We start from the raw sequence: 22,691 nt of genomic DNA, 5'->3' as shown, positions 1-22,691 counted from the left end.
AATTGAAAGGCTAGGGGGGTTAAGAAGGAATAGGGGTGTACTTCAGGCCCACCAGACACCCCATGGCTGCATCAGACTTTTAGATCCCCGTGCTAATTGGCAAAACCAGGACTTGCCACTGTTCCACAAAACCAGAACAGAGGGGCTGGCTTCATCTCTGGAGGTAAGAGGTCCCATAGGGCTGGAGCAGAGCTGAAAAGGCCCTCTTAGATCCTGGCAGTTGAAACTCCTTGACTAAGGAGATAATGCAGCATGGCCTCCCTTGCTTTGGAGAATAGGTCAACTTGAGGGCTGACAATCTTAGGGCAAGACAAGACATAATGGATGGAAGCTTAACAAGGGAGACCCAAGCTAAAATGAGGAGAAATTTCCTAATAGCAAGGACAATTATTCAGTGGAACAACTTGCCTCCGGAAGTTGTGAGTGCTCCATCGCTGGAGGTTTTCAAGAAATGACTGGAGAGCCATTTGTTCGAAATGATGTAAGATCTCTGCTTGTGCACAAGGTTGGACTAGAAGACCGCCCCCCCCCCCCCGAGGTCCCTTCCAGCTCTGTAATTGGAAACGTCTGCAAGTCGACAACCACACTCGGCTTGATCGGGTGAAATAGGTCAATGTAATAGGGATGAGACGGTTTCTTGGGTATCCCGGTTTCAATGCCCGTGAACGGCTTTGAAAGGGATAACGAACACCTTGACTGGGACCCAAAAGTAGGGCTTGATCCGATCAAAGGAAGACGGAAAGTCTTCCCAACCTGCTCCACACAAATAAAGAGAGTAAGCACTTGTAATCCATATCTGCACAGAGAAATCTCCAGTACTGGCACTCTGTCTACCGCAAGTAGCTCTTAGGCCTGGGGCCAAAAATAAGGACTTGGGAAGAGCACTTATAATGGCAAGGGTTTCTCAGTACTTCCCTAGGCCAGTAACCAGTGGTACTACCGAGACGAGGCAGGTGCTTGTTCTCCAAAGGGACGTTTGGGAGAATACTCCCATCAAAGGGCTTAGAGCAGTGTTCTTCAACCTGGGCAGCTTCTAAGATGGGTGGACTTCAACCCCCAGAACTCCCCAGCCAGTGCTAGCTGATGACATACTGAAACTCCGCCCCCAAACTCTGCCTGCTTTTCTGGAGAGAGCCAATAGATGGCCTAAGAGGGCTACCGAAAGAATCAAGGTTGCCCTCTAGTGGCAACCCAGGTACTTTTCAGTAGCCCTCTGTTAAAGGCCATTGCGTCCAACTAAAAGAGACGATATAGCTTCGGGTTGAATTGTGAGGTCCTTCGTGCTCTCTGACCTCCGTCGTTTTCTTGAACATGCTTCATTACCCAACTAGGTAACATCATCAATGTTAGAAGATTAAGTGGGGTTTGCAGAGTGGAGGAGGAAGAGGGGAATTTATTACGAGCATTGCTGTTTAATTACTTTTAATAATTTTTAATTTTTGTATCTTGTTTTTATTATGTATTGCCCTGTTCACCGCCCTGAGTCCTTCGGGAGAAGGGCGGTATACAAATTAAATTAATAATAATAATAATAATTGTGGTTTCCTTAGTGCTCCTTGGTGGTATTTTTTGGGGGGGAGAGGTTTGATTACCCAACTAGGTAACGTCGTCAGTACCTCACAATCACCACCGCTGCCAAAGCTCCATCAACACCATCCCAGCACTGATGAGGTTGCCTAGTCAGGCAATCAAACGTCTGCCAGTCAACAACGAAAGACAGAGAGCAGCAAGGACTGTATAAACAAGTTCCCTTTTGCCCTTGAGACGTGGGAGGTTTGATCCATTGAGTGCTACTCATAACAAAGAGCGTATGTATGAAAAAAAAAAGTAAGCTCTTGGGCAGGACTCTTAAGATAATGATTAAGTCCATTTGCTTTGGCGCTAAGCCACAGCAAGATAACGAGGCACATATTCGTAGGCGATATTGGACAGAAACTGCACACAATTTCAGGAAGCTGGCATCTACTCTGCCCTTCCCATCAGCGACATGCCTGCAGATGTTCCTTGACTTACGACCACAGCTGAGCCCAACGTTTATGTTGCTAAGTGAGAAATTTCTTAAGTGAGTTTTGCTTGCCCCATTTTAGGACTTTTCTTGCCACATTCAGCAATAACAATAACAGTAAAGGTAAAGGTAAAGGTTCCCCCGCACATGCGTGCTAGTCGTTTCCGACTCTAGGGGCCGGTGCTCATCTCCGTTTCAAAGCCGAAGAGCCAGCGCTTGTCCGACGACGTCTCCGTGGTCATGTGGCCGGCATGACTAGACGCCAAAGGCGCACGGAACGCTGTGACCTTCCCACCGGAGTGGTCCCTATTTTTCTACTTGCATTTTTACATGCTTTAGAACTGCTAGGTTGGCAGAAGCTGGGATGAGTAACAGGCGCTCACTCTGCTACGCGGCACTGGGGATTCGACCCGCCAAACTGCCGGCCTTCTGATCGACAAGCTCAGCGTCCTAACCCACTAAGCCACTGCGTCCCTTTAACAATAACAACAACAACAATAATAATAATAATAGAGTTGGAAGGGACCTTGGAGGTCTTCTAGTCCAACCCCCTGCTCAGGCAGGAAACCTTATACCATTTCATTTCATTTGTTAAGTGAATTACGGCCGTTAAGTGAAATTAGTAACATGGCTTTTGAGTGAATCTGACTTCCCCATGGACTTTGTTTGTCAGAAGGTCGCAAAAGGGGAATCACATGTCCCCGGGACACTGAAACCATCATAAATATGAGTCAGTGGTCAAACATTTGAAAGTAAGTTGCATGACCGTGGGGATGCTGCAGTGGTCGTAAGTGTGAAAAAACGATCCTCGGTCCCTTTCTCCAGTGCCGTGGTAACTTTGAACTGTTGTTAAGTTGACGACTTCCTGTATTCAGAACTACTTATCAGAAAGTCTTCTTGAAATTCAAGAACCAGCCAAAAGTCCCTTCCTTCTCTTCTTAATGAAAAGAAGGACCAGGGGGGAGATGATAGCAGTCTTCCAATATTTGAGGAGTTACCACAAAGAAGAAGAGGGGGGGAGGTGTCAACCTATTTTCCAAAGTGCCTGAAGGCAGGACAAGAAGCAACGGATGGAAACTCATCAAGGAGAGAAGCAACCTGGAACTAAGGAGAAAATTTCCTGACAGTGAGAACGATTAACCAGTGGAATGACTTGCCTCCAGAAGTCGTGGATGCTCCAACATTGGAGGTTTTTAAGAAGAGACTGGACAACCGTTCGTCTGGAATGATATAGGGTTTTCTGCTTGCGCAGAGGGTTGGACTAGAAGACCTCCAAGATCCCTTCCAACTCTGCTATTTTGTTATTCCTCCAGCAATGGAGTGATCATAACTCGAGGACTGTTTTATTTATTTTTATGTGTTTATTTATTTTTTTTCCTCCCATCTTTATTATTTCTTTTAAAATAACAAATGGGAAGTCCAGACGTCTGGAAATTCCCAAGGTTGGGAAAATCCTTTTCCGAGCTTTTTCCAACGACTGCACGACTTGCTTTTCAGTTTGCAACTTCTCCAGAAAAACCCAAGTATTTTTCCTCTTCGCCTTTGAATAACCTCTTTCTGCTTATGTCAGACTTGCTCAGGCAATCCTTCTTGGAGTATCGGGGCCTCTGTTTATTTCTGGATTTGCATTTCCCTGCTCTGTTGACAGAAGCCAACCTTTCAGTCCACCCCCTGCTAATTCTGCAGGCTAAAACTACGACAAGAGGCGAATGAAAAAGTCAAAAGAGCTCTGCTGATTCTCCAGAGTGTTTATTTTGTAGATCCATCAAATGTCAGGAGTTCTAGAAGGATGGAGGCCCAAAGAACTGGAAAACGTGGCCTGTACTACCACCCTACTTGTGTACATTTATTTTTTTAATTTTTTTTATTTTAATTCCATTTATATCCCGCCCTTCTCTAAAGACTCAGGGCGGCTTACAAGCTTAGCAGTAGCCTTCATTCTATGTATATGCCTGCTTATTAGGGCTTTCACACCCACCCCAAGCGGCATTATTACAAAGTCAGCTTAATTGCCCCCAACAATCTGGGTCCTCATTTATCAAGATGTCCTGCTAAACCCGTCAGACGTGGCGGCTGACCCTTTGAAGCTCCATCTTGCAAACATTCACATATATTCTGAAGTGCCATTTGGCCTCCACATGTGCTGGCCTAATCTTTCATCTGCTCAGATGAGGAGGTTGCCTGAGCAGAAATAATAATAAATAAATAAAAAACCCACTCTCTCTTCTGCGGTTTTATATTACATTATTTAAGAAGGCCCTGCGGTCTATCCTCTTGACACAAAACGAGGCTGCTGCGGTTCCGTCGGCTTGCCCAACTATTCCATGGCTCAAGGTCAACCGAACGTAGATTTGAAAGTGCTTGAAGCCACCAGATCTCTGCCAATTCTCCTTTGGACATTTATTGACAGGAGGTTATGATGGAATGGCTGACATATTTGCTCCTTGGGGAAAAAAAGCCAACCAGCCAATATTAAGCTTCAGAGGAGCTGGCAAAGCGTGGAACGATTGTTTGCATCAACACCACTTGCTTAACCAGGCAAGCAACGAAAGGCAGGACAGAGGTATTCGTGTGGCAGACTTTTGTTTTAAAAAACTTTAGGCCCCTAAGTTTAAACTCTGCCAGGAAGAATCTATTTTTATTTTCTAGATCTCTCTCTCTCTCTCTCCCTCTCCCTCCCTCTCTCTCTCTCTCTCTCTCTCTCTCTCTCTCTCTCTTTCTTTCTTTCTTTTGACCCGGGCAACTTGGAAGATGTGTGGACTTCAACTCCCAGAATTCCCCCGTCAGTCACACCGGCTGGGGAATTCTGGGTGATGAATCTGCACCTCTTCGAGTTGCCAAGGCCCAGAAAGCCCTGATCTAGACTCCCTGAGAAGGTCAGGGGTTTCCAAAAAATAGGAGCTGATTAACAACACGCACTTGGTGACGTTGCTTGGGGCGGCCGTGAAATGTCGGCCAAGAAAACCACCAAGCTCAGAGAGGCACCGAGGGCTTCACGGAGGATTTTGAGTCAGGCAGAAAAGCTTGGCAGGACTCTCTTAAGTCCCACGAAGCGAAGCAGATCAAGAAATCCACCCGACAGGAAAACTAAAACCGCTTTTACTGAGATTGGTGGAACATGAGCAATCTGTTTGTCAAATCCCCTCATAACTCCAGTGGATCCAAGAGCCAATTCTGAACGTTTTTTGGACATTCTGGACTTTTAAAAAAAAAAAAAAAGGTTGTCCCACTTGGCAACCAGAGCTTGCATATCTTCACCTTTCTGCTTGAGCTGGGGGTTGGACTAGAAGGCCTCTAAGGTCCCTTCCAACTCTTTTTTCTGTTATTCACATCCTTACACTCCAGTGAATTAAAAAAAAAAACATTCCTGAACATTTTTTGGACATTTTGGATTTTGAAGGGGGAAAAAAAAACGGTTTCTCCCTTGGCAACAGAGCTTGAATATCTCACGATCCTGCTTGAGCAGGGGGTTGGACTAGAAGACCTCCCAAGGCCCCTTCCAATTCTTAGTCTGTTATCCTTACCACTTTCTTTATTCTCTGCAAGGGCAGAAGGATGGGCTGATCTACCCGGGAAGTACCCCGATGATCGCCATAAGCCATATCGTCTCCTGAATTAAAGGAGCCTTGGTGGAGCAGTGGGCTAATGCCTCCTTAAGTAACACCAGCTGCCTGCCATTAGTGCAGGTTCGAGTCCCACCAGGCTCAAGGTTGACTCAGCCTTCCATCCTTCCCAGGTAGGTAAAATGAGGACCCAGATTGTTGGGGGCAATTAAGCTGACTTTGTAATAATGCCGCTTGGGGGTATGTGCGAAAGCCCTAATAAGCAGGCATATACATAGAATGAAGGCTACTGCTAAGCTTGTAAGCCGCCCTGAGTCTTCGGAGAAGGGCGGGATATAAATGGAATTAAAATAAATAAATAAATATAAATTCCCAGATCGGTAGTCATAACAAAAGCTCCCAAAGGCCCCAGTGGTACAGAGAGAGCTCCAAAAGGAAATAAACTATGTTTGTTGTTCGCTTGGTGATGCCTCTCTCCTTACAGAGCCAAGTGCCGGTTGACTTAACATGTGACACCCCCACCCCCATTTATTGGCTTCATATCAGAAGATATTTATTATCCCTGTTACACAACATTCTTCAGGCATACTTTTAAGAGAATGAAAATATGTATAGAGAGGAATTTGAAACCTACTGGGTTAAGTTTCCTGAGACCTACCAGGGCACGTTTTGTTTACCCTAGTTCACCATAATGCGATGTTGGTCAACCTTGCCAACTTTTAAGATTTGTGGACTTCGACTCCCAGAATTCCCCATGGTTGGCTGGCTGGCTGGGGAATTCTGGGAGCTGAAGTCCACAAATCTTCAAGTCGCCAAGGCTGGACCCACCACGTGAAGGGGGTTAAGGCTTCAGTCTTGGAAACTGGGAGAGCGAGCGTTCTAGTACTGCCTAGCTAGGGCACAAAGCCAGCTGGGTGACCTGGGGCCAGTCACTCTCTCTCAGCCCTAAGACGAAGGTAATGGCAAACCGCTTCCCAAAAACCTGGCCAAGAAAATTGCAGGGACCAGTCCAGGCACAAGTCTCCGAGAATCGGACACAATTGAACGGGAGGAGAACAAAAAAAAAAATCTTACAGACATGTTATCATGAATAGAATAGAATAGAATAGAATAGAATAGAATAGAATAGAATAGAATAGAATAGAATAGAATAGAATAGAATAGAAGAATAGAATAGAATAGAATCTAGAAGGGACCTTGGAGGTCTTCTAGTCCAGCCCCCAGCCCATGCTGGAAGACCTAAACCAAGCGGCCTTAATTCAATTCAATACTAGAACTACACCTCTCTCTCTCTGCAAGGGCCTTTTTAAAATGTGCATCTCTGGACTATTTGCATTGCTGCAAGCTTCTTCTTCTTTTTAAAATGAATTAATCAATTTATTTAAGGTGCTGCTGTAAGGAATCAGAACTGAATTTAACACCAGCAACCTCAGGCCTCCTGGATTGTTGTCAATAGGTGGCTAGCAACTGTCTTTTCAGGGGTGTGCGTGTGTGTTGTGCCTTAAGGAACAAAGGTGGAGTTTTCAGAGAGGATTTGTGTTTGAACAGCCAAACCCTCTGTAATACTCTACTTCAAAAAACAGGAGCACTCTTTAATCTATAAACCGAGCTCTCAAATTTATTTTGCCATGCAAAAATTAAGCTCACCCTGATTCTTGGTTCTTATAAGAAGGCCCCTGGGGCTCCACATTAAGACCAGACCTATAGTTATAACTAGATTTTTTTTTTAAATTCCATTTATATCCCGCCCTTCTCCGAAGACTCAGGGCGGCTTACAAGCTTAGCAATAGCCTTCATTCTATGTATATGCCTGCTTATTAGGGCTTTCACACACCCCCCCAAGCGGCATTATTACAAAGTCAGCTTAATTGCCCCCAACAATCTGGGTCCTCATTTTACCTACCTGGGAAGGATGGAAGGCTGAGTCAACCTTGAGCCTGGTGGGATGCGAACCTGCACTAATTGCAGGCAGCTGGTGTTCCTTAAGGAGGCATCAGCCCACTGCTCCACCAAGGCTCTTAATATAATATTTGAGGCTAATGCTTTGCGGCAAATCAGCTGCCCGTCCTGTTATTCTTGTTCGGAATTACTGGTCCTGCAGTCCTTGGCTTACCGCCACAACTCAGCCCTGTCGCTAAGCGAGACATTTGTCAAGTGGGTTTTGCCCCCTTTTTGCGTCGCAAAAGGGGATCGCGCGATTCCCCCAGGACGCTGCAAGTGTCATAAATACGAAGCAGCTGCCCAGCGTCTGAATTTTGATCGCGTGACCCTGGGGATGCTGCAATGGTCGTTAAGTGTGAAAAACCATCCTAGGTCACTTTTTCCAGTGCCCTTGTAACTTTGAATGGTCACTAAATGAAGTACAATGAGCCGAGGACTGCCTGTGCAAATAATAATAATAATTAATAATAATAATAATAATAATAATAATAATGAAGAAGAAGAAGAAGAAGAAGAAGAAGAAGAAGAAGAAGAAGAAGAAGAAGAAGTAGTTGGAAGGGACCTTGTAGGTCATCTAGTCCAACCCCCTGCTAAGGCAGGAAACCCTATACCATTTCAGGCAAATGGCGGTCCAGTCCCTTCTTAAAAACCTCCAGTGTTGGAGCATTCACCGCTTCTGGTGGCAGGTTGTTCCACTGGTTAGTTGTTCTAACTGTCAGGAAGTTTCTCCTTAGTTCTAGGTTGCTTCTCTCCTTGACTAGTTTCCATCCATTGCTTCTTATCCTGCCTTCAGGGGCTTTGGAGAATAGCTCTTCTTTGGGGCAACCCCTGAGATACTGGAAGACTGCTATCATGTCACCCCTCACCCTTCTCTTCATTAAACTACACATACCTAATTCCAGCAACCGTTCCCTATATGTTTTAACCTCCAGTCCCCCAAAGTTCTGTTTATCATTTTAAATCTTAGCGGGCCCGGCTCTGTCTTTTGATTGGCACCCGAAACGCAAACCCTTGCATCGTTTTCCCAATGTCGTGTTTTGTTATTCCCTAGAGGAGGATGCATGAAAAATTAAAAAATACAACCCCCCCCCCCCAAAATTGCCACCTTTACCATTTGTTTAGCTTTCAAAGCAAAAAAATAAATAAAAAATCCCCGAAGGTGCGGAGTTTACTTCTGTTGGGTTGGCTTCTGCACGATATTGGTTTCTGGTGTCGATCCACTTGAACGAGAAGACAAAGTCCTCACAATTGTTCAAAAGGTTGTTTTGCATCTTCTAGCGGTTATTTAGAGGGAGGGTTTACACCAGTTTTTACTTCCTTGGACTCGAGACCAAGCCAAGATCTGTGTTTACCCAGCAAAACTCAGAAGAACGCCGCGAAATAGGATTAAGCTAAGAGAAGACATCCTGTTCGGGTGTGCCTAATGCAAGAACGAGGTGGTGTAGAGCAATATTTTTGAACCTTGGTAACGTGGAGACGTATGGACTTCAGCTCCCAGAATTCCCCATGGCTTGCTGGCTGGGGAATTCTGGGAGTTGAAGTCCGTACATCTTCACGTTGCCAAGGGTGAGAAATAAGGTGGATGAAACATTTGACTCGTCCAGATATTTCATACCAGGAAACATCTCCTGGTGTGAGAGTAGAGTGCAACAAGGAAGGATTTACGTAAAATACTTGCACCCCGTTGCACTTTGAGTGCCCACTACAAAGGCGTGACCAGCTCAAGATCTGCTTTTGGCCACACAAGGAGAAGGAAGAGTTGATGGAAACCCCTAGCTTGCTATTATAAGAGGAATTACAATATTAAATGCTTGTCCCCAGATGTGGAACTATATTTCCTAAAATTATAAGCGGTTAGATCAGCCCGGTTGCTATAAATTCTAGGAACTGCCCTGCTATCCCCTCTGAAGCATGGCGGAATCAGATTGCATTAAATCTGTTTTGCTAACTCTTTTATCTTTTTGTATTCTTAATTTATGTAAACTGTGTCAAAGCTGTTAATTTTTTAAAAAAGACATCAGGTCACAGATGTGTCTGTGTTGTTATTCCCGTGTGATTTTTTTTTTCATTGTAAAGAATTATGTTTAAAGTAACATGATAGTTCTTTGTTTCAAAAGGATACATTGCAAGTTTTTATTTTGATTTAAAAAAACTAACAGCAATCAGGAACTACGTACATTGTGAAATAGGCTGGTAAAAAATTAATCTGAAGTCTCTTGCAACTTCCTACTGTTGGAAAGATTTTAATCACAGTCGGATTGAGTTTCATCCTGGCTTCTTATTAAACATCTGAGCGAGTTGACAGACCAGATTCAGGAAATATCCTTTTTCTGCAGTCTCAGCATTAACTCTGTTATTGTCCTTAAACTTGAGATTGCTAGTTAGGAGAAACACAGAAAGTCTTAACCCCAGCCAACACATGGGACAAACATTTTTTTGGAATAGGTCACGGTTAGACAACAGACTTGATTCCTGAAAATGAGTTTATTTTCATTTATATGCACTGATCTTTTGTTTAGCAGTCATGTGCCTGTCACAAATGGACCACTAGTGGAAAGCATTTAAATTGAGAATAATAATCCTTCTGCCTCTTACACCAATCATCCAAGCAGTTTCATTTATAATAGAAGTCTATAATTCTGCTTTTATTCATATTACCTTGTGTCAATGTTTCTCAACGTTGGCAACTTGGCCATGGCTGGGGAATTCTGGCAGTTAAAGTCCACTGGGGAATTCTGGCAGTTAAAGTCCACATGTCTTAAAGTTCTCACAGTTGTAGTGCAAATAGCCCACCAAATTCTTATAATCTTTGGGCTGAGATGCCAATTTGACAGAAGAGAGACTGAACACTTTTGATCTTCCTTAATTATGGAGATAACACTTCCTCTTGACTTCTTCCCTGAGAAGAAAACAGCCTTTGGTTTCAGAACTAAGAAATCACAGAATTTCATCATCTGGATTCATCCAGACTTGCCCACAAACAGCCAGCCCTATGCCACAATAGCCTTGGGGGGGTGTAATTTTATTTTATTTTTATTAGAGAAGTGGAGAAATTTAATAAATAATTAGATGGCGGCGTTATGCTGGCTAAAGACAAGGAGGAACAGCCAAAATATCTGAATCTTCGTGACATTTGTTAATCCGCGATTCGAAGAACATCGAGCCTCTTATAGACAATATTTATTCTCTGCAGAAAGGAAGTACAGATCCGGTTGACTTTCTCACCCTCACCCTGTAAATATGCCAGGGAATAAATTCAAACATAGCCGCTTAGCTCACGCTGATCGGTTAAAAAGATACTAAGAGCCTATTTGCGTTCCTATTTCATTTTCCTCCACAAAGGCAAATTATAACATAGAATAATCAGGTTGGAAGGGACCTTGGAGGTCTTCTAGTCCAACCCCCTGCTCAAGCAGGTAAAGATATTAAACCCAGCAATGACATTAAAAAAAACCCGGTGAAATCAGCAGAACTTATAAGTCTGGCAGTTTACAGTTCAAACGTGCTTCCATCCAGAATGATACGCGCATCAGTGTTTATATGTTCCCGTTCATAAAAATGAAGAAAAAGTTTCCACTGCAATCTTTCTTCTTCTTCTTCTTCTTCTTCTTCTTCTTCTTCTTCTTCTTCTTCTTCTTCTTCTTCTTCTTCCTCTTCCTCCTCCTCCTCCTCCTCTTCTTCTTCTTCTTCTTCTTCTTCTTCTTCTTCTTCTTCTTCTTCTTCTTCTTCTTCTTCTTCTTCTTCTTCTTCTTCTTCTTCTTCTTCTTCTTCTTCATAACACTGGCTGGCCAAAGCATAAAGGCTCCCACCTAACGGTATGACAGCCACTCATTCGGTCGTTTCCCAAATATATACCACATTACGCTCTGGAAGCAAACTGAAATGCCGTAACCATCAACCAGAAATACAAACCCACTTCGAAGCTCTGCTGAACGAAAGTTATTTGTCCTGCCAAGGGTTAGGTTTCTTGAAGAGGCCCAGAAATCCGTTTCCCAAATGCCAAGGGTGTCGTCAGTTCTTTGGAAGGGATCAATGGTTTGATAGATCAGAGCTGGCGAGAGTTGAATGCTGGTTATTCAGCCAGGGCTGAAAACCAAGTTGGTTGATGGATACCTGCAACGGGAAAAACGTTGTCCTTGAGGGCACCTTCATCCCATCAAGGCAGGTGTTACACCAAACCAGAATTCACTGCACCCAGCCACAATGTTGGTGTGGCATCCAGCCTGGTGCTTATTTATTTATTGAAGAAAATATGCACGGCTCTGTAACTCGGCGCAGCTCGCAAAAGTGATAAACCCGGTGTGCCGAGTAACAGAACTGGAGGTGACCTTAAAGGTCTTCTAGTCCAACCCCCTGCTCAAGCAGGAGACCCTATACCATTTCAGACAAACAGTTGTTCAATCTCTCTCTTTTTTAAAAAATCTCCAGTGTTGGAGCATCCACAACTTCTTTCCACTGATGAATTGTTCTCGTGGTCAGGAAATTCCTCCTTAATTCTAGGCTGGATCTCTCCTTGCTTAGTTTCCCTCCGTTGCTTCTTCTCCAAAGAATAAAGACAATAACCTCCCACCCCACCTGGCAACAGCTGTCAATCGAACAGCCACTTGATGGGTGCATCCCGTTCTGGGCTCGCCAGGACCATTGGCAAAACCAGGCCTTCAGGGCCTTGCGAAAGAGTGTCAAAGCAGGGGGTGGGGGCAACCTTACCTCCGTAGGGATAAGGCCACCACGGAGAATGTCCATCTTCTGGGTCCCCCCAGATGGACTTTCTTAAGAGAGGGGACCCACAACATTTCCTGCCCCCCCCTGCTCTGCTGGGTGGGGGCAGATGTGACCGCCCTTCAGATAACCTGGTCCCAAGCAAGGGCTTTAAAGGTGACAACCAACGCCTTGACCTGGAAGCAGATCGGCAGCCAATGCAGATCCCACAGGAGAGATGAGACACCTGTGTACATCTGGGATCGCACACAACTGTGTGGGCCGCTGCGTTTTGAACCAATTGCAGCTTCCGGACACTTTTCAAGGCAGCCCCACGTTGCGTGTTAAGGAGGCATAAGTTAGAATAACTTGGCATGAAGGAACCTGGGTGATCTGCGATGCTCCCTTTATCTCCCCTCCTCCTTCTGTTCTGAGTTTATTATTTCTGTCTTAATCAAAGCTCGTTCCATCTTCTAGGGCTGGGTATCCCATTTTGGGGTGATTTTAATGAAAAAGCAGACCGCCAACTTTATAAACGCGTAAATGTCAAGATGTGAAACAATGATTATTTTTTTTTGTTCCCCCTGACCATTTCCAGCAAGCTTTGAAGGGGTTGGGTCAAAAGTCCACATGTGTTTTTAAAGGTTAAATGACAGGGATAGGGATAAGTAGAGCTTCCTGTTAATTTAAGGAAAGACTTTAATTCTGTCTCTCGTTTTCTTGTTGGCCCCCAGAACGTTATGGAACAATTCAATCCAGGGCTGAGGAATTTAATAAACCTGGGGAAAAACTATGAAAAAGCCGTTAACGGTAAGTCTCCATGGCCTGTTTAAGGCGTCTCGTCAAATGTTTTAATTTTGCAGTTTGAAAAAAATAAAAACCTAATCGTTCTCTTGCGGCGAGATACGTCCTTGGCTGACGACCACAACGGGGCCCAGGATTTCTGTTGCAAAGCGAGACTGTTGTTCAGTGAGTGGTGCCGCATTTTGCAACCTTCCTTGCCACAGTGTGTTGAGAGGATCTCTGCAGTTGTTAAGTTAAGCCACACGGTGAAGAAGAAGAAGAAGAAGAAGAAGAAGAAGAAGAAGAAGAAGAAGAAGAAGAAGAAGAAGAAGAAGAAGAAGAAGAAGAAGAAGAAGAAGAAGAAGAAGAAGAAGAAATAAAAATAATAATGGGCCCTATTCGGATGACCATAACACCCTGGCTTATTCTTTTAAAGAGGAGAAAGGAGGAGGAGGAGGAGGAGGAGAAAAGGAAGAAGAAGAAGAAGAAGAAGAAGAAGAAGAAGAAGAAGAGGAAGAAGAGGAAGAAGAGGAAGAAGAGGAAGAAGAGGAAGAAGAGGAAGAAGAAGATTGTGAATAGGAAGCTTGGTTGTAAGTCAGATTATTTCCCAGGGTGACTGATGGCAGACCAAATAAGAGGAAGCAGCCGAGATCCCGGACTAATAAAGCAAGATATGACTCTAATAACTTAACAAGGGTGCAGATGTAATACGGAAATAACAAACAGAAGAGAACCAAGCCAGCCATAGTTTGCTTTTACTAAAAAGGTGAACTGGTTCGGCTTTGATGTGAAGCAGAACTAGACCCTTCCTCCAGAAAGATTAACATCTCTTCTCTGACTGAATCGGAAAATTATAGACTTCCTAATTCCGTGGGAGCGGTTTCTCATAAATGTTTAAAAAAAATATACCGGCTGCTTAGCAAACACAACAATGCCCAGTCGATTTGCTCTCCATTCAAGAACGAGGGTAAAGGAAGTGCTAGCACTGTAAACTGGTTTAAGCTCCTTCCATCTTAACCAGCTTGAAGCCTTGATTTCAAATGACTTAAATGGGGTGGGGGGTGAGGGGAAGCCATTTCAAGGGCTGACCAGCCACCGTTTCATTCTGGCGAAAATATTCTGCAGCTAATCCTTGGCTTTGTTGCACGCCAGGCTGACTAAGGAATTCCAGGACTTAACACGTCTTTAGATTTAGATTTAGATTTTATTAGATTTATATACCACCCTTTCCCGAAGGACTCAGGGCGGTTTACAGGGCATTTTAAAATCACATCAATATAAAATACAACGTCTTCACGTTCCGAACTTTGGAAAAAAAAAAGCAACTATTGTCAACCAAGTGGGATGCAACTTCAACTTTGTATTCAAGATAATAGATTTAACACTCCATCCCTATGTGGAGAAGGCTGGCTTGTCAACAATGTTTTATTTTTTTCCATTCGGTTGGATCTGACTGTTGGAGATTGTCTGCATGAGTCTGCAGCTTTCTTGGCGAGGTGTTTTCAGAAGTGGTTTGCCATTGCCTCCCTCCAAGGGCTGACAGAGAGTGGCTGGCCCAAGGCCACTCAGCTGGCTTTCCTGTCTCAAGCGGTACTGGAACTCACTGTCTCCTGGTGATTGGCCCAAAGTCACCCAATCGGGTTTCATGCCTAAAACAGGATGGGACATTGTAGTCTCCTGGTGATTGGCCCAAAGTCATCCAGCTAGTTTTCAAGCCAAGGCAGGACTAGAACTCACCGTCTCCTGGTGATTGGCCCAAAGTCACCCAATCAGTTTTCATGCCCAAGGCAGGGCGGGAACTCATAATCTCCTGTTGACTGACCCCAAATCATCCAGCTTTTATATGTAAGGTGGGACTAGAACTCACAACCCCCTGGTGATTGACTCAAGGCCACCCAGCTGGCTGCATGCCTAAGACAGAACTAGAACTCACAGTCTCCCATTTTCTAGCCTGACGCCTTAACCAAAACACCAAACTGGCTATATTTCATATATAGTTAATTGATGATTAAACACCCTACTGTCAAGGACAATTAACACAAGCTTTTCCTTTTTTTTTTTCTTTTTCCATTTTTATCTCTTACTCTAGGTATGGTCCTAGCTGGCAGAGCTTACTATGACGGTATTGCAAAAATAGGTGATACTGCCGTTGCGTCACCTGTGTCTAAAGAGTTGGGTAAGTAGACAAAATAGATGATTTACATCCCCAGGATTCTCGACACAGAGCTGTTCTTGCCATTTTAAAGTTTAACTTTTTTTACTTTTACGTAGTAATGTAAACTAGCCATTTCTATAACAACAAACCTATCTAATTGGTAAAAAAAAATCAAAATCAAAGTTTAATTCCCCCCCCACTTCAAGCACAAAGTCTAAAAGCCGTTTCCAAGTAGAAACAAAAGGAATTCTGTGTGCTGATTTTTTCTTTCTTTAATCAAAGCAGTTTAGCCTTCTCTGCTAACTCCACCAACTTTGCCAGCCATCCGTCCTTTGCGGGAATCTTTTGTGCGTAAAGCAATTTTGCTGCCATCGACATATATAACGTCAAAGCTCCAAATCTGAAACTTTTTCAAAGGAAAACACACACACACACACACACACCCCAAAAAAAGTCCAGTTGCCTTTTGGAAAAAGCACCTTTGGGACTTCCTAGCCCCCTTGTCGTTGCAGCCCAAAGAGAGTCGTATATGTTCAAATTTATTTTTATATTAAACGTATTATTCTGCTGGCATCCCCATGCTACGGAGCGGAGAGATTGCGTTCCTTCCTGTGGGATCATTTCAGTCAATTCTCTTTCCCTTTGCCAAGATCATGATCCCGTTCTTGAGCAAACTGTTTATTTGAAAGAAATAAATCAACCGTCCAGAAGCTAATCAGTGAATAATGCCATGTCATAAGTAGCATTGGCTTTTGTCCCTTTGCTGTACTGAAATGGACAAATTATTGGAAGGCTGTCACCACGATGGTTTTGTAATAGACTTAAAATAGCCCCTAAAAGTTCTGGTAGGACATTTTTTTAAAATGTTCATTGAAAAGACGGCCTTTGGATTCTCTCTAAGTTAATTTCAGATAAAGTCCTTGCTGTAGAAATACGAAAGCTCAGAATTCTTTGAACTGGGCGCCGTAATAGTTTTAGTCCTTTGCAGATAAAACCCTTCAAAGGACTTTCCAAACTCAAAGCAAGTCGTCCTTAAATTAGGAAGATTTGAAGATGTTTGTTTCTACATTTTTTTTAACCACGGAAGGTTAACCGTGGTTAGCTTCAGATTGGATCTAGGTGTTTTCCCAAGGAATGTTTAGATCTCTGCCTTAAATCTGCAGGATTAATCTTTTGAGGTGTGTGTGTGTGTGTGTGTGTGTGTGTGCTGAACTATAGCATATATTTATTTTATTTATTTTATTAGATTTCTATACCGCCCTATTCCCGAAGGACTCAGGGCGGTATATATATGAGGTGCATATATTGCATATGTGTGTGTGTGTGTGTGTGTGTGTGTATGTGTATGCTGAACTACAGTAGGTAGCTAAGTACAGGTAGAATAAAAGACTTTTATGTCCCCTCTCGTGGCTTATGTTTCTCGTCGAACCAGTGCAAAGATTTAAGATACTAACTGCAGCATTTAAAAAAGAAAGTGAAAATTTTAAACAGCTTTTTCATAAAAAAAATATAAGGGAGGGAGGGAGGGAGAGAAAGAAAGAGAGAGAGAATAGATAGAGGTATGATGTGTTACTGCTTTTGTGGCAGCAAGAATGACAAGTTCCTTAAAATACGTTTACATTATTGCTTTTTCTAAATCAATATTTGAAAAAAAAAAATCCTGAGCTATTTTTCTGCCTGGGTATGAAATAAGATAAAAACTTCCTGGTAACAAGTCCTCAAAGAACTGTGAGAAAATGAAAACTGCTATTTGCCTTACTATAAAGTTACACAATTGTTTACTTTTATATTTAGAATGCAAGTTCCTCGTAGGTTTTTAACCTTTTGGATATATAGGTTGTCATACGTCGTGGACCAAAGTGAGATATATTTTTTTTAAAATAAAAACTCTTATTTTATACAGTTAATGGAAATCAGTGGAAATCTGAGTTCTCCCCCTTCAAAAAAAAAAGAATTATTTTTCTATAAAAAGTAGCATTTTATGCTGGGTTTTTTTATTTTCTTCTTTGGGGGGGTGGGTGTCAAAAATAATTATAATGAAAGTTACCCACGTCAGATTAATCTGTTAATATTTTGCCCACAATTAGAAGGAAGAATTTCACAATCTTTAAGGATAATAATACAGACGTGCATGAAGTCACTCTCAATTTTTCACGGATTTATACTTTGTTCCAGATGGTTAAAGATACCTTCTGAATACTGAATTGGGCAAGTCCATTTAAAAATATATATATATATGAAAGAGGCCTAATTGATTTGGCCTTTCAAAATTATGCAAATATTTGCACTGTATTGCACAGAAGGCAAAGCAGCCGATGTGATTACCTGGTTTTTTTTTTTTTTTTTGGCTGCTCGTGAAGTGGTGATTTAAATAGAAACAATGCCGTTATTTCCACCCCCCAAAAAAAGGTACAAGGACTCCACGCAGCCTAATCCTAATTGTGCCACTTATCAATTTTATCGCTGACGTCTTTGCTCTGCCAAGGATCCGGTCATTGGAAAAATTAAAAAAAAACCTGTCCCCCTTTGTTCCGTTTCTGAGTCTGTTCTTGAAATGGTGATTACTTTTCTTTTTTCTTTTTTTTTAATGGCCATCTGAGCATAAAGGACAATTTTATTTTGGTTCTGTGTTGGGTAGGCATGGAGTGGAGCCAGCATTATGGACTGAACGACTGAAAGGGCTGACATGAATTTTACTCTGCATTAGTCATTAATTCCTGGACAGAGAAGAATGGTAGATCTTTCCCCATTAACCCTCGGAGTTTGCCATTTAAGCTGGGTTTCATATGTTGCAACTCAAGATAGAACATCCTCGTAACTTAATAAATAAAGTTGGAAGGGACCTTGGAGGTCATCTAGTCCAACCCCCTGATCAGGCGGGAAAGCCTAGACCACTTCAGACAGGTGGCTGTCCAGATTCTTCTTTAAAACCTCCAGTGTTGGAGCATCCACAGATTTTGGAGGCAGGTGGTTCCCCTGGTTAATTGTTCTCACTGTCAGGAAACTTCTCCTTAGTTCCAGGTTGCTTCTCTCCTTGGTTAGTTTCCATCCGTTGCTTCTTGTCCTGCCTTCAGGAGCTTTGGAGAATAGCTTGACTCCCTCTTCTTTGGGGCAGCCCCTGAGAGATTGGAACATTGATCAGAATAACAGAGTCGGAAGGGACCTTAGAGATCTTCTAGTCAAACCTCCCACTCAACGAGGAGACCCTTACTGTTTCAGACAAATGCCCGTCCAGTCTCTTCTTAAAAACTTCCAGTGTTGGAGAATTCACAACTTCTGGAGGCAGGTTGTTCCACTGATTAATCCTTCGGAATGTCAGGAAATTTCTCCTAAATCTCTTCTCTTGGTTAGTTTCCATCCGTTGCTTCAGGCGCTTTGGAGAATAGCTTGACTCCCTCTTCTCTGGGGCAGCCCCTGAGATATTGGAAGGCTGCTATCATGTCCCCCCTGGTCCTTCTCTTCATTAAACTAGGCAGACCCAATTCCAGCCACCAAAGGTCATTCATTTTTTTTAAAACTAGTTGTGTACATTTAGAAGAATACGCAATGAAGGTAAATTTAACAAAGAATGCTAAACTCTGATGGATCGTTTCATCCAGAGCAGAAGGCTAATTGAGGCAGGTCATAATTTGCTAAAAACGGCAACATGAGTATATAGAGGGTGGTTACCCATGGAGGAACTGAAAGAAAGATCTAGAAAAACTGGTGGATTCTCTTTCGCCGATCCGTATTGTACCTAGGTGTGGACAGAGTTTGCCGCTTAATCATGACAGTTGAAAAACGCATCCTCTGCAGACGCTCAAGCTTTCTTAAAAGTTAGGTTTCTGAAGGAAAAATTATATATATGTATATTTAAAAAAAAGTAGTGAGCATTAGGTTCAGGATGGACAGCCACCGTAGAGTGCCAAGATTCAGCATCAAATTTTTGAAATGATTGCAAGGACTTGGCTGTCTCATCTCGAATCCAGAACTAGGTTGGGGCTCTCTCGTCACCTTTCGAAATGAAGCGAGGGATTAAATCTGAGATACCATCTTCCTTGGCTACTTACGGCCTTTCAACTTAAACAATAGCTGAATGATCTGCAAGTTGGTCCTAACGAAAGAGTGAATCTGAAAGATTTCCATTAAACCAGAATTAAATAACTGAATCTAGTTGTTAGGTGTATGTGTGTGTCTTGAACCAGACTTGCCTAAATGTAGTTATGTTAATGATAGTTTCTTAACTGTTTGCATTTCTAACCCAAGATAAAATAATTTAATTAATTTAATTCTAGAACCCTTCCTTCCTTCCTTCCTTCCTTCCTTCCTTCCTTCCTTCCTTCCTTCCTTCCTTCCTCCCTTCTCTTCTCTTCCCTGTCTTTTTTGAACTTCCCTACAATACAGTATATTATTGCCTATAAAAGCAATCTTAGACCCACGTCGGTCTTAGAAATGGCATTCTATTCTGTATGTTTCCATTTTGGATCTACTAAATTGCTGAAAGGAGAATACCTATCAATAATAGATTTGCAATTTCCTACTGAGCTAAATCTTTCAAGGTTATTCCGGATTCTGTTGAAAGAATGGAAATATTGGACAGAATACCAACACACTACGGTTTTATTGTATTCCACACATTTTACTTGTTTTACTTATTCAATTTTATATAACCATCCATCTCACGGGCGAAGTGACATTTCTTTTGGAGGCGCGTTAATTTTATAAATCCTCTCTGAAATAATTAGAGGGATGTATTCCAGATGGGCATTTATTTATTTATTTATTCTAGTTGTGTGGAGTTACGATTTTTGGCTTTGCTTTGACGAAGACTCTGATGCGATCAATAAAATGTTTGCCAGTGTTACAACTCCGCTGGTTTCTGTTGAGTAGATTCCCCTCCCGTAGGGCACCATGTTGGCCACGGAGACGCGGTCTACTCTTCTGCTCCTTCTTATTTCTTCTAAACACAGACATTTTTTGCCAGATTGTAACCGGTCATCACATTCTCTTCAGACACAAAACATTTTAAGGCTGCTGAACTTCAGTGCCTTCTCCAGTCAGATGCCTAGACAGAGAAGCAACATGACAGGACAAGAAACACACCCCCCCCCAAAGAGATATGAATTCATCCTCTATCCCCACCACCACCTCCAGCCCCGGAGGAATTAAGTCTACATTGTGACACCCTCAAGACTCAGAGACTTTATCTTCCGTTGCTTTCCCCTGAGATTCATCATCGAGGAATTCCAGGATTTTAACCACATCCTGCTTCTAATTATCAGCTAATCAAAGGTCACTTTCTTCCTTTTGAGAACCTCCACGCTCAGCCAGGGATGAATAAGGAAGAACTGCTGGGGAGAATCATGGTCCAAAGGTTGCAAGGAACACAGTCAAGGACTGGGACTGTGTAACGTGGTTAAGAACAGCCCCGCCGGGCTTCTTGGTTCAACGTCAGTGGTGCAAAATGATGTTTGGGAGAGGAACAGCCGGAACAGCCCCGGTGGATATTTTGATCTTCTCGTTCGTTTTTTCCACTGCCACGCCCCACAACAGGCAAACTGATAAGCTTGCACAAGGGCACACACTCACCCCTTTAGAATGCATCTGCAGTGTTGTGTGAAATGACACACCCTCTGGCAAAAAAAGCAAAAAAAGAAAAGCTTCGGCACTGGCAGACGGTGATTTAGCTTGTTATCAAACCAGGGTGTATATTTTTGCCTTGTAGGTGTTTCATTCTGCTAAAATTGTGTTGACTGGTCCTTTGTGGTTGGTGGTTGTTGTTTGGGGAGTGACCCCCGGTCAGTCTGTCTGTCTGTGTCTGTCTGTCTATCTATCATTTATCATCTATATCATCCATCATTTATCATCTATCAATCTGTCTATCATCTATCTATCTACCTATCTCATTTATCATCTATCAATCTCTATCTACCTATCTCATTTATCATCTAACAATCTATTTATCATCTCTATCTAATTTGTCTATCTAATTTATCATCTATTTCATTTATCATCTATCAATCTATTTATCATCTCTATCATCTGTCTGTCTATCTGTCTATCTATCTGTCTATCTATCTATCTCATTTATCATCTATCAATCTCTATCTACCTATCTCATTTATCAATCTATTTATCATCTCTATCTAATTTGTCTATTTATCTAATTTATCATCTATTTCATTTATCATCTATCAATCTATTTATCATCTATCTATCTATCTATCTATCTATCTATCCATCTATCCATCCATCCATCCATCCATCTATCACATTTCTGCTGTCCTTTTCCCAGTGTTCCCAAATCTTTTTCCTCCTATGATTGGGATTCCACGTTCCTCAATGAGTCTGGAATTGTCTTTTTAACCTCCACACAACTGCAGATATTCTTTCCCTAATAGTGGTGTGGAAGAGAAGATGTTGATCAGTTGCACAGAGATTTAAGTTCCCAATGTAAAATGACTAAACATTCTGTAAGGAATGTACAAATAAATGAATAAGGGTGAAAAAGAAGCGGGCGGGCGCTTAGATAGTAGCATCATTGCAATACAAAACGGGTTTTTTTTCCTTCTGGGAGTAAAACCTCACATTTTTATATGAATATTAAAGAAAGTTAAGATAACAAGCCAGCAGGTGAGTCTGTTCCTTTGATCAATCAAGGGATTCAATCCATTTCTGGTGTTTATAGGTATTGCCAGTAAGTCAGCAAATCGCTTTTTGACTGAGTTTGTTTTTTCAAGGGCAGGAGACTCTAAATCAGGGTGCTTAAGAGCTTAAGTTTTGGATGCACAGAGGAGAAGACAAGTCTAACCTATTCAGCAGTTTCTCAGCACAGGGCCAGCTCATCCAAGGCAGTGTTGAGCAATATATAAATCTCAGGGCTTGCAGCCCAGAAAAGGGATTAAAAAGCTTGAATCACGGCGAGAGGGGGAAAAAAGTTCACCACACTAAAACTCATTTGATGCCAATTAATTTGTTAGTCAAAACACTTCCTTAAAAATCCAGTGGCTGCCTTTATTTCTCGAGCATCCGTGCTAATAATTTCACACATTTAGCGTTCTTGATTCAATCCTGCTTTGCACGTTACATAGAACAGAAGGCGCCCCGAGGCTTTTGTACAATTTTAATAAATTCTTTATACGTGGCTTTTATGTATTTTGCACAGAAGGATATGGAATGTACAAAATGTCGCATATTAACAGCTGTCGGCAGCCCTCAACTTACAACAGTATGTTTAGCGACCGCTCAAAGTTTGTAAAGCCGCCCTGAGTCTTCGGAGAAGGGCGGGATATAAATGTAATAAAAATAAAATAAATAAATAAATCAAGTTACAACGGCGTTGAAAAAAGTGACTTGGGACCGTTTTTCTCCCCACGGTCACACGAGCAACATTCAAAAGCTCGGCAACTGGCACATACTTAACGACAGTTGCAGCATCCCGGGGTCACGTGATCCCCTTTTGCGACCTTCTGACCAGCAAAGTCAATGGGGGAAGCCCGATTCGCTTAGCAACCTTGTTCCTAAGTTAGCGACCTCAGTAGCTCACTTAACGACCGCGGCAAGGAAG

General features: G+C 42.5%; 1 protein-coding gene across 3 annotated transcripts in view; it reads left to right on the top strand.

Moving 5' to 3' along the window:
- The window catches only part of BAIAP2L1 (BAR/IMD domain containing adaptor protein 2 like 1), a 38,229-nt gene that overhangs the window by 5,330 nt on the left and 10,208 nt on the right, over window positions 1–22,691 (top strand). For 2 of the 3 annotated variants that reach the window (XM_083372804.1, XM_083372803.1), the window contains exons 2-3: window positions 12,942–13,017; window positions 15,080–15,166. In XM_083372804.1, coding sequence (XP_083228930.1) covers window positions 12,942–13,017; window positions 15,080–15,166 — 163 coding nt within the window. Of the gene's footprint in view, window positions 1–4,452; window positions 4,569–12,941; window positions 13,018–15,079; window positions 15,167–22,691 lie in introns of those variants that run through there. The other variant, XM_083372805.1, reaches the window with a different exon arrangement.

This window comes from Vipera ursinii, assembly GCF_947247035.1.
Source record: "Vipera ursinii genome assembly, chromosome: 13".
NCBI classification, from domain to species: domain Eukaryota; kingdom Metazoa; phylum Chordata; class Lepidosauria; order Squamata; family Viperidae; genus Vipera; species Vipera ursinii.
The sequence above is the reverse complement of the archived record's forward strand: the minus strand, read 5'-3'. Positions and strand labels throughout refer to the sequence as shown.